This window comes from Pangasianodon hypophthalmus, chromosome 17 (assembly GCF_027358585.1).
Source record: "Pangasianodon hypophthalmus isolate fPanHyp1 chromosome 17, fPanHyp1.pri, whole genome shotgun sequence".
NCBI classification, from domain to species: domain Eukaryota; kingdom Metazoa; phylum Chordata; class Actinopteri; order Siluriformes; family Pangasiidae; genus Pangasianodon; species Pangasianodon hypophthalmus.
In genome coordinates, this window is record NC_069726.1 from 24025959 (window position 1) to 24038273 (window position 12315).

The 12315-nt window shown below is 37.7% G+C and overlaps 1 protein-coding gene and 1 long non-coding RNA gene across 2 annotated transcripts in view; one reads left to right on the top strand and one right to left on the bottom strand.

Annotated features, from left to right (window-relative positions):
- Nucleotides 1-553: 553 nt before the first annotated feature.
- Nucleotides 554-10809, top strand: ambp (alpha-1-microglobulin/bikunin precursor). Its single transcript, XM_034312903.2, has 10 exons — nt 554-735; nt 3210-3352; nt 3923-3999; nt 4091-4207; nt 6621-6722; nt 7372-7418; nt 7598-7676; nt 8548-8715; nt 9431-9604; nt 10373-10809. The coding sequence occupies exons 1-10, from the start codon at nt 625-627 to the stop codon at nt 10399-10401; spliced, it is 1047 nt and encodes a 348-aa protein (XP_034168794.1). The 5' UTR covers nt 554-624; the 3' UTR covers nt 10402-10809.
- Nucleotides 10575-12315, bottom strand: part of LOC128320847 (uncharacterized) — a 7159-nt gene continuing 5418 nt past the window's right edge. Inside the window, exon 2 of the long non-coding RNA XR_008304433.1 lies at nt 10575-12315. This exon is cut by the window's right edge and continues 2508 nt beyond it. This is a non-coding gene — a long non-coding RNA (uncharacterized LOC128320847).

Here is a 12315-nt window from a genome sequence, read left to right on the forward strand (position 1 = left end):
TTTATATATTAGGATGGTAGATGTGTGTGTGTGTGTGTGTGTGTGTGTTGTCCGAGATGTGTGTGTGTGTGTGTGTGTTGAATGTATCATGTTGTGACCAAACACCAAGAAAAATTCCTAACGCATGTAAACCTACAGCACCTGGTGAATAAAATGCTTCTGATTCTCACAATTCAAAGAAAATAGAAAAGGCTTGAAAATACTGCGGCTTGTTGTGTTATTTTCCATTTGACTTTCTAACGTCCTTGACGGTCTGTAAACACTGTAACACCAACCTCTAATCCAAATCCACTTATCCAGATTAAGCTTTCCAGATTATTTGTCTTGGCAGAGTATATTTAGAACAAGTTCAATTTATATCCTATTATTTTGAAATGTGACCGAATCAGACACACACAGAGCACAGGATAAATAAATCAATAAATAGATAAGAGGACCGTTGCTCTGGTTGGTTGGACTGATTTTAGGACGCTTGGTGCCAGTGGGGTAAAAGCACATAACCCACCGGTCGATGGCTTTAACAGCAGGAAGAGGAGGAGAAAGAGGAAGAGGAGGAGGAGGAAGGTGCTGTTGTTCTCTCATCATTACAGACTAGAACCTCATTTGGATCCGAGACAGACAGAAATGCAGGCTGTGGTTACGGTTCTCCTGCTGGCCGGTGTGGCTCTGATCCACGCCGGACCTCTGCCTCCAGAACCGCTCCTCCAGACCCAGGAGAACTTCAACCTGGACCGGGTAAGAACCTCCACACACCATCAGAACACTTCATAATATTCAAAACATAACACAAACGTCATAAAAGTGTATAATAATCAATAATACTTAATTAATAACAGTCTTTTTGAACATGTTACTGAATAATATGAACAGTTTGATGCTAATTTCTCAGATTTGTTTTCAGATAAAACATTTATGAAGATAATTAGATTATTTTGTACTTTTTTTTTGCATAAATTAAATAACTAACACCGAATTTATTTATATGATTACAAAATGCTAAGATAAACACAGAAATAGCTAGCAACGCATAACGCTAATATAATGTTAAATTACTATGCTGTACACTAAATAGCAATAAATAAAAGTTAAAACAAAAAGAAATTAAAATGAAATTCCCAAAATAACATGACCGTGTACTGATTTACAGAATTCAATCATTCCTAGTTCTGCTACTAGCTAAACTGCTAGCATAAGATCGTAGCCTGGAGTTTGCTGTTTGCATTAAAAATTTGCTAGTTTGCTAAAATAATTAATAAAATGTCTGAGAAGCACTTTAGAAAATCAGGATGTGATTTTTACAATAAATATTTTACTGTTCAATGTTGTTAGCTAGCTAGTAACAAAGTATGGTGCCTCTTATGCTAGAGACTAGCTAGCTAACAGCTAAATTTTAAGTTTTAAACCACGACAAGCTTAATATTGGGAAATAGGGAACTTTAAAACCTTTGTTTGTCAGAAATAACATATCAGTGTACTTTTCAGTCGGGTTGTGTGCTAATCAATAGCTGGAGTGATCTTTTCCCTGCTAGTGTGGATGTAAAACGCAGAAAAAAACTTCGTCCTTGATCAAAGAGCAGAAACTGTTTACACACCAGTATTACACAATATTCAAGCAAATACACACCGTTTCTTCACCAAATATATTGTTTAGACAAAATTGTTTATTTATACATGCAGAAGATTTCACCTAGCAAAGACAAAAAATTTAAGTTTTTCCCAAAATAAAAAAAAAAAAATCCTAACCCATCTGATGAGAGATAAAAGATATAAAAATGTTTTTAAAAAATTAAAATAGATGCTGGCATTTTTTAAAATTGTTGTTTTGTTTATGAAAATTGTCATATGTCTAAATTTGGAAAAAGAAAACAATAAAGTAGGAAAAAAAATTAGACATACAAGTGATTCCATGATTTATGTTCCACTTTTTTTATGTTACATTTACAAATATTTCATAAATGTATAAAAATATTTTTACAGACATTTTAAACACAACACTCCTTCACAACAGCCCTGAGCTGCTTCAGATAAAGTTAAGTTTAATTAAAAAAAAATTTAAAATAGAAAACTTTAAAAAAAATAGAAAAAGCATCCCAGCTCACTATCACTCCACTTTACCTTCAAATATAATCATTAAAACATTTCAAAAATTTAATTTTTGCTTTAATTTGTGACTTCATTGATCATCTCATCTTGTTGAAACATCTTTTTCCTTTTTTTTTTTTTTAATAATGTCCATTATACGTTATAAAAATGTACAATTTATTCTCACAACATTCTCTCAACATTCTCTCAACCCTGCTACCTGAACACATTCACCACATTAAATAACTGGAAAATATTTCACATGTCACATGTAACATGTTCAAAAGGAAGTTGCATCATGTGAATTTCCTGAAGATCACGAGAAGAAGAAAAGCACATTCTCATACAGGATTCTTTCTTCTTTATTTTTTCTTTATATTTATAATGTTGTGATATTGACCGACGAGGCCATTTTGAAATGTACGACACTGTTACTCAGATTATTGATTGTAAAATAAATAATTAATTACAGAAATGAAATTTGAATTAAATTATTAGAATAGCATTCATACCTTCAGGTTATTAGCATGGATGCTAGTTAGGGACATTTTGTGTATTTGTTAACGCTACACTAAAAACTTAACCCTGTTACTTTCAACTCGCATTTAAGACAAAAAAAAGCAAATGAAATGTTTTAAAAAATTGCCTGATTCTTCGATTAACACATTTATAATGATTAAATGCAGGTTTTCTCAAAATACAGTGAATGTTTCTTTTAACAATGTATTTATTGCTAACCGAATAACCACATGAAGAAAAAAGGTTTACACCAAACAAGTGCAGAAAAAACCATAAAGCGTCCATTTTAGAATTAACGACATGCATTGCTATTTAACTAGGGTATATCCACCAATCAATACAAGGGTCAAAGGTTACCCAATAAGCCTTTATACAACAGAAACAATTCTTATCCCCAGTTATGTTCACATGTATAATTTAACATAAAATATACTTTTAATTTCTGTGTTACACACAACAACATGTTGTCTAGATTTAGGTCAATAATGGACATCTCTGACCTAAATAACCCTTAGCACCCACCACACACACACACACACACACACACACACACACGCGCGCACACACACACACACACACGCGTGTCAGCCATGTTGTTTTGCGTTCAGTTCTTGGGGAAGTGGTATGACATCGCCTCAGCCTCCAACTGCCCCTGGAGGAAGAAATACAAAGGAGATTCTCCGATCGGATCTCTGGAGCTGCAGCGTAGTGACTCTCCAAACTCCCTGAACATGACGCGCATCATGTCCAGGTATACACACACACACACACACACACACACACACACACACACACACACATACACACACACGCACACACACACGCACACACACACATCCACGTGTCTTATTTCTGCTATACCACAGAAATTTGCCAACAATTACAATTTTTTATCATATTTTTTATCAACTTTTAGTTACATTTAATGTTGTATCGTGTTACCGAAACCTTGTCATGTTACCGAGAAACCGCGAAGAAGCGTAAACTCGTCTTTCCTGAAGATGTCGGAAAACTTAAAGCTACAGCTTCACCTCTGACTGATACAAAGCACTGACACTGGAGACTCCTTCCTTATTTATTCTCTTTACAGAAAACTTCACCAAATCAACAATTACACGTTTTTTTAATCCGTTTATTATTAGCAAAGCGTCTGCTGTACACGTCCCTGTGAATGAGCTGTTGCTATAGAAACGATAACGTATAAACCTGCGCTACTGTCAGAGCTGCTATTTTAGAATATTAATCAACACTTTCTGACCAATCAGAATCCAGAATGTGGTGTAAGGATGAGTAAAAGGTGTTGTGCTGGTTTTATTGGTAGGCATGGCGTGTGTAAGATGATCACCGGTAACTACGTGAAGACTGAAACTCCGGGAAGATTCTACTACCACAGTGTCAGTGAGTAAAAACGCTAAACTCACGATCACAACTTAAAAAAGGAATAAAAGCTGTTAACTCGAATATAATGTCTGGCTGTGTTTCTGTACAGAATGGTCAGCTGATGTGGACGCCTACGTGGTGCACACGAACTACGACGAGTATGCGCTGGTGGTGAAGTTCAAACAGCAGCGTGGAGGAAACAAGACCACCTCGGTCAAACTGTACGGTGAGGAATCACTGATTATTCACAGCTTTATTAAAGTCCAGGTCACTAGGAGGCTTTGATTCAGATCTTTGATTCAGAAGTCAGCTTTTTGAGTCAGTTCTTTGAGTTGACTCTTTGAGTTGACTCTGAGTCATCTATTTGAGTTGGCGCTGATTCAGCTTTTCAAGTCAGCTCTCTGTGACAGCTCTTTGAGTCAGTTTTTTGAGTCAGTTCTTTGAGTTGACTCTTTGAGTTATCTATTTGTGTTGGTGCTGATTCAGCTTTTCAAGTCATCTCTTTGAGACAGCTCTCTGAGTCAGTTTTTTGAGTCAGTTCTTTGAGTTGACTCTTTGGGTTGACTCTGAGTCATCTGTTTGAGTTCTCACTGATTCAGCTTTTCAAGTCAGCTCTCTGAGTCAGCTCCAGTTTTTTGAGTCAGTTCTTTGAGTTGACTCTTTGGGTTGACTCTGAGTCATCTATTTGAGTTGGCACTGATTCAGCTTTTAAAGTCAGCTCTCTGAGTCAGACCTTTGAGACTTTTTTGTCATCTCTTTGATTCAACTCTGATCCAGCACTCTAAGTCATCTCTTTGAGTCAGTTTTTTGAGTCAGTTCTTTGAGTTGACTCTTTGAGTTATCTATTTGTGTTGGCACTGATTAAGCTTTTCAAGTCAGCTCTCTGAGTCAGACCTTTGAGATCGTTCTTTTTGTCATCTCTTTGATTCGACTCTGATCCCACGCTTTAAGTCATCTCTTTGAGTCAGCTCTTTGAGACAGCTCTTTGAGTCAGCTCATTTAGTAAGTTCTTAGAGTTGACTCTTTGAGTTGACTCTGAGTCATCTATTTGAGTTGGCACGGATTCAGCTGAGTCAGCTCTTTGAGTCAGCTCTTTGAGACAGCTATTTTAGTCATCTCTTTGAGTTGACTCTGATTCAGCTCCTTGATTCAGCTATTTGAGTCAGCCCTTGGAGGCAGCTCTTTTAGTGATTTCTTTGAGTTGGCACAGATTCATCTTTTCAAGTCAGATCTTTGAGTCAGCTCTTTGAGTCAACTCGTTACGTCATCTCTTTGAGTCCCGACTTTGAGTGACCTATTTTAGTGATCTCTGAATTGACTCTGATTCAGATCTTTCAGTCAGCTTTTTAAGTAGGTTCTTTGAGTCGCCTCTTTCTTTAATTCAGCTCTTTGAGTCAGTTCTTTGAGACAGCTCTTTGAGACAGCTGTTTGAGACAGCTTTTGAGACAGCTCTTTGAGTCAGATCTTTGAGACAGTTCTTTGAGTCAGCTCTTTGAGTCAGCTCTTTCTTTAATTCAGCTCCTTGAGTCAGCTCTTTGAGACAGCTCTTTGAGACAGCTCTTTGAGACAGCTCTTTGTGACAGCTCTTTGAGACAGCTCTTTGAGTCAGATCTTTGAGTCAGCTCTTTCTTTAATTCAGCTCCTTGAGTCGGCTCTTTGAGTCAGCTCTTTGAGACAGCTCTTTGAGACAGCTCTTTGAGACAGCTCTTTGAGTCAGCTCTTTCTTTAATTCAGCTCCTTGAGTCGGCTCTTTGAGACAGCTCTTTGAGACAGCTCTTTGAGTCAGCTCTTTGAGTCAGCTCTTTCTTTAATTCAGCTCCTTGAGTCGGCTCTTTGAGTCAGCTCTTTGAGACAGCTCTTTGAGACAGCTCTTTGAGTCAGATCTTTCTTTAATTCAGCTCCTTGAGTCGGCTCTTTGAGACAGCTCTTTGAGACAGCTCTTTGAGTCGGCTCTTTGAGTCAGCTCTTTGAGACAGCTCTTTGAGACAGCTCCTTGAGTCGGCTCTTTCTTTAATTCAGCTCCTTGAGTCAGCTCTTTGAGACAGCTCTTTGAGTCAGCTCTTTGAGTCAGCTCTTTCTTTAATTCAGCTCCTTGAGTCGGCTCTTTGAGTCAGCTCTTTGAGACAGCTCTTTGAGACAGCTCTTTGAAACAGCTCTTTGAGTCGGCTCTTTCTTTAATTCAGCTCCTTGAGTCAGCTCTTTGAGACAGCTCTTTGAGTCAGCTCTTTGAGACAGCTCTTTGAGTCAGCTCTTTCTTTAATTCAGCTCCTTGAGTCGGCTCTTTGAGCCAGCTCTTTGAGTCAGCTCTTTCTTTAATTCAGCTCTTTGAGTCAGCTCTTTGAGACAGCTCTTTGAGACAGCTCTTTCTTTAATTCAGCTCTTTGAGTCAGCTCTTTTAGGTGAAAGTTGAGAACTGACTCACATATACGAAAATCTGAACATCTTTCTAGATGTAGGAAATGCTGTTATTCATTTATTCATTCATTCATCTTCATCTTCAGTAACCACATTCCTCTACATTCACGATAGCGAGAAAATGACAGGCAAGCGTTCATTCTGTACGTACGTGTGTGAGACAAAGAGCTAGTGGGAAACGTGAGGTAAGACTGAGGTTTTGTGCTGGTTTCTGCCCCCAACAGGACGTAAGAAGGAACTGCGGCCCACGCTGTTGGAGGACTTTAAGACCCTGGTGGCTGAACAGGGAATGAGCGCAGATACCATCTCTATTAAACAGAACAAAGGTATAAAAATATACAATTCCCATCAGAGAGGGTTTTTTTTAACCTCACAGTGATTCTAGTATCGTCCATCGTAGTTTAGGGCTAAAGTTTGGGGGGGGAGAAAAAAAAAAAAAAATTAAAAATGTACCACTTTTTACAGTTCACCTGCAATTAAACTAATTATAAGGAGATATAATTGAAATGTGGATGAATCCTTCAACATGACAATATCATCAGGAACATATCGAACATATTATACAAAGAAATTTGACCTAAAGAAGGCAGGAAGTAAGTGTGAGGATTTAAGGAAAGGTGAAAATTACACCTGTTATAAAGGTAAAGAGTGGACATAGAGGTTTTTAGAGAGTAGTTACAGCACTTTTGGAAAGTGTAACACACTAATTGTTGTTGCTATGAATTAAAATTTTCTTTATCCTAATTTTGTGCTAAGGGTGTGCAAACTTTCGCACATGAGTGTATGTGTGTCTTCCTGGCTTTGCTGAGGAGCCACATTTAGTCCTCTAGAGTTATTTTTAATGATTTAAACCATTTAGATCCTTTAACAAACCTGACTTTACTTCCTGTAGGGGAATTATTTTAGGGTATTTATTTAAGGTCAGATCTCATTCTTTCTCCGTCTGCGTGTGTTTTTTTTTTTCTTTCTCTTTAGGAGATTGTGTTCCAGGAGAAAAAACAGCTCCACAGACCGAGGTTCAGGTATTTTTAAAAAATAAATCTATTAATTGTCCTTAACTTCTGTCCTATTGATTATGTAAAATGTATAGCTGTTCTCAAAACATCATTTCTTAAGATGGCCCATGAAAAGTAAGAACTGAGGCTAATTTTTGATCAATCCCATAATGCTTTGCGTGTCCTGTGGCTGCGGATTGGTCCAGCCGAGGACGAGACGATCGCTGGTGCTGCCTCCATCTGATGAAGGTTCTGCAGACGACACACCCATATTCAAAGGAGAAGGTGAGTGCACACACACACACACACACACACACACACACACACACAAGGGTGTCTCTAAAAGGAATGAGACAAGCTGATTTGATTGGATGCTCGTATTTAAGGGAATGAGACAAGCTGATTTGATTGGACGCTCAGTTTTAAAGGGACTGAGACAAGATGATTTGATTGGACGCTCAGTTTTAAAGGGAATGAAACAAGCTGATTTGATTGGACGCTCAGTTTTAAAGGGAATGAAACAAGCTGATTTGATTGGACGCTCAGTTTTAAAGGGAATGAAACAAGCTGATTTGATTGGACGCTCAGTTTTAAAGGGAATGAAACAAGCTGATTTGATTGGACGCTCAGTTTTAAAGGGAATGAAACAAGCTGATTTGATTGGATGCTCAGTTTTAAAGGGAATGAGACAATCTGATTTGATTAGATGCTCAGTTTTAAAGGGAATGAGACAAGCTGATTTGATTGGACGCTCGTATTTAAGGGAATGAGACAATCTGATTTGATTAGATGCTCAGTTTTAAAGGGAATGAGACAAGCTGATTTGATTGGATGCTCAGTTTTAAAGGGAATGAAACAAGCTGATTTGATTGGATGCTCAGTTTTAAAGGGAATGAAACAAGCTGATTTGATTAGATGCTCAGTTTTAAAGGGAATGAAACAAGCTGATTTGATTGGACGCTCAGTTTTAAAGGGAATGAAACAAGATGATTTGATTGGATGCTCGTATTTAAGGGAATGAGACAAGCTGATTTGATTGGACGCTCTGACAGCTGATGTATTATTGATGTTTAAAATCCAAATTCAAGTTTCTTTCTTTTGCTTCTGAGAGAAATCACTTCCTGATGCACCTGTGTGTGTGTGTGTGTGTGTGTAGACTCCTGTACAGGTGCCCCAGACCCTGGTCCATGTTTCGGGATCCTCCATCGCTACCACTACAACTCCTCCATCATGGCGTGTCAGATGTTTGAGTACGGAGGCTGTTTGGGCAACCAGAACAACTTCCTCACTGAGAAGGAGTGTCTGCAGACCTGCCGCACTGAGGGTGTGTGTGTGTGTGTGTGTGTGTGTGTGTGTGTGTGTGTGTGTGTGTGTGTGTGGTAAAATACTGACAGATTGGTGCGATGAAGCAGACTTTCTGTTACCACCCTGAAGTTGATTATTTTCCTATAACAGCACGCCCCCATGTGTTTTATTTCGCTTCCACCGCAGCAATTTACCAACGATGACAATGTTTTATTTCTTAAAGAATGACGAGTGATAATTTTTATCAGTTTATAGTTACATTTAATGTTGGTGAAACAAGTTCATTTCTTGTTCTCACTTACATTATAGCAGCTATAAACAGTCCTTCCCTCACCAGCCTCTCTTTTTTCTCTCTCTTGAAGTTAATGTTATATCATGTTACCGAAAGCTTGTCATGTTACCAAGAAACCGAAAAGAAGCGTAAACTCCTCTGTCCTGAAGATGTCTGAAAACTTAAAGTTTAAAGCTTTACCTCTGACTGTTACAAAGCGCTGACACTGGAGACTCCTTCCATACATGTTACATAAACCTCTCAAAACAAGATTTTTAATCTGTTTATTATCAGCAGAGCCTCCGCTGTACACGTCCCTGTGAATGAGCTGTTACTATAGAAACGATAACGTATTAGAACGAGTGTATTAATATAAACCTGCGCTACTGTCAGAGCTGCTGTTATAGAAAATTAATCAACACCTGACGACCAATCAGAATCTCGTGTTCTCTCGCCCGTCCAGCTGCCTGTCGGCTCCCGATAGACGTCGGTTCGTGTAAAATGTCGCTGCACTTCTGGGCTTTCGACTCGACCAACGGAAAGTGTGTGTCCTTCAACTACGGAGGGTGTGAGGGCAACGGCAACCGCTTCTACACACAGAAAGAGTGTGAGGAGTACTGCGGCGTGAGCAGAGACGGTAAACACACACACACACACACACTTATACACATATATAAATCAATAAATATATATATATATATATATATGTGTGTGTGTATAGTTGAGTCCAAAAGTTTGTATCCCCTTTGCTCTGTCAGTTTATCTACAAAAAACAGAAATTCATCTTCATTTAATGATGTTTTCCTGAATATTACAGCAACTGTGTCTCTTTCTTAACTTGCTCAAAAGTATACACCCCCCCTCCCCCTCGGTAACATATTTGAGTTTGTACATCATTCATGTGTTTAATTATTTAAACCAGTCACTTTGATCAATTCTTATTTAAGGCATGAAAAGTTTTAAAACCCTCAAGCAGTCGAGTTAAGAATCAGGAAATCAGCTCTCACACACACTAAACCTGAAATTATTGATCTGGAGATGGAGATGATAATAATAATAATAATAATAAAAAATTATATTTATCCACATTAATATCATATTCAGCTAATTTTAACTGTTTCACTGATAAAGTAATATATTTGCACACACTGTTTTATCATTTGTGTTACTTTTGGAGCATTTGTGAAAGTTTTGCACTCAACTGTCCAAATACTGTAATAAAACTATAGTAATACTATATAATATATAATAAATTATAATTGCAATAATTATATAATAAAACTATATAATAAAACTATAGTACTATAATAATAATCCAAACTGCTTTTAGATTCCAGTACCAAAAATACTGCATGTTTATACTAAATAAATAAATATAATATATTGTGTGTTTTTAATATTTCAGGTGATGAGGAGTTCCTCAAGATGAAATAAAGACGAGCGGAAAAATGCCAGTAAATAAAATACCAAACAGTAGCTAAGCTTTTTTTTTTTCCTTTACTGTAGAAATAAGAAATAATACAGAAAAAAACATGTTCAGCATCACCACTGTTTTAGAGATAAATTCTGCTGATGTGTAGAAACTTTTGCTAAGATTTTCTGGGAAATAAAATATTAAATATTAAATATACTGTTGGAAATTCACTCAAACTTGCTCACATGACCTTCATCGTTAACATGCTGTATGAGAGACAACAATAAAACATATTAAAGGTGTTATAAGTGTTAATACATAGTGAAGCTACGCACCTGGGTGTTTAATGAGTTTAAATAAATAAAACACAACAAACGAATAAACAAAAATATGTCTTTATGTTGAATAAAATAAAGTATTTTCCCCTATAGTGTATATCATTGCAATGATTTGGGGGCGGGGCTATGTATGAACTTGCTTAGTGATGTCACTTAACACGCTCAATGGTGTGAGCCTATCACGTCTGATATGCAAATTATTAGAGGATGACGATGGAAACTTTTAGCTGAAGAATCTAGCTAGCAAGTTAGCAAGAAAAAACGTAACTAATGATAGCTAATGATGAACAGTTTTATTTATATATTTGGCTGTTATTAAATAAATCAGTGAGACATTACGGATGTAAATCTGTAAATCCCACTGATAAATGTCAGCTAGTTTGTTAGCAGTTAGCCGACTGACTAGCTAAGTTAGCCAACTGACTAGCTAGGCCATAAAGGCTGGCAGGAGGATACTGATATGTTTCTAATTTGCATATTCATGAATATTCATAAATGCTGCCATTGTAATGAGCATGAAGGTGTAGAGATGTTCCTCTGCCATTAGAAAAACACTAAACAGTTTATTATTCTGCATAAATTTGTTTTAATAGTTTAAAATGGCGTTAATGTTCTGACCGCTGTAATCTCGGCTCTGTCCACTGGGGGTCAGTATTGTCTGTCTCTCTCATCCCACCTCACAGCTCAGTGTGTTAATATCTGAGGTCAGGGTTTGGATAAAGGAGTCTGTTCTGAGATCAGGGCAGAACGAGGAGTTTCTGCCTGGAGCGGCGGCGTTCCTGTTCCGGCTTCCTGTCCTGCAGATTCCCAGCGTTCCCAACCCGCGATACTGGCAAGAGAATGCTGGGAATATCCGGAGAGGAAAAAGGAACTGACGGCTTTCTATGACCTTCCGGTCAAGGCCACATCACCTGCTCGCCCACACACACACACACACACACACACACACACGCTCACACCCACTCACATAAAGCGAATTAGGAGAATGATAGTCGCCAATAAACCTTTGTTCAAACACGTACGCAGATTTGGAGACTGCTACAAAAACACAGAAATATTCCGAACACATTCAGCGTTTCATCAGAATTCCTTTTCGCATGATCTCGGATAGGTTCTTGCTGTGTGCATTAGAACAGAAAATAAGGACAAGCACCAACTCAACGATCCAATAACTTCATTTTTCCTAGAAGGATTCCAGATTCCCATTTTAATGAGGTGACAATACATACTTCATCTATAACATCTGGATGTAGCTGCATGACCTCATATGAAGCTCGTTAGTGTGATGTCACAAATCGTACTTAACAGCTTGAACCAATCAGGTTTGATATGCAAAGTATTAGCGCATGACCACATGGTAATGGAACACATTCCGTTACAGAACTTGACGCTAACAGAACTAGCGTACTATGTTTGCTAACACGAGTGAACAACATGGTTTCTAAACATAAACCGGAGCGAGAAAATAATATTTAACAAACAAACTTGCAAAAAAAATAAAAAATCAGCATTACTCTGCAACAAGCTAGCTAAGTAGTTAGCAATCTAGACAAGCTACAACTTCGAATGTACAAAACATGAACAAAACCGCAAACG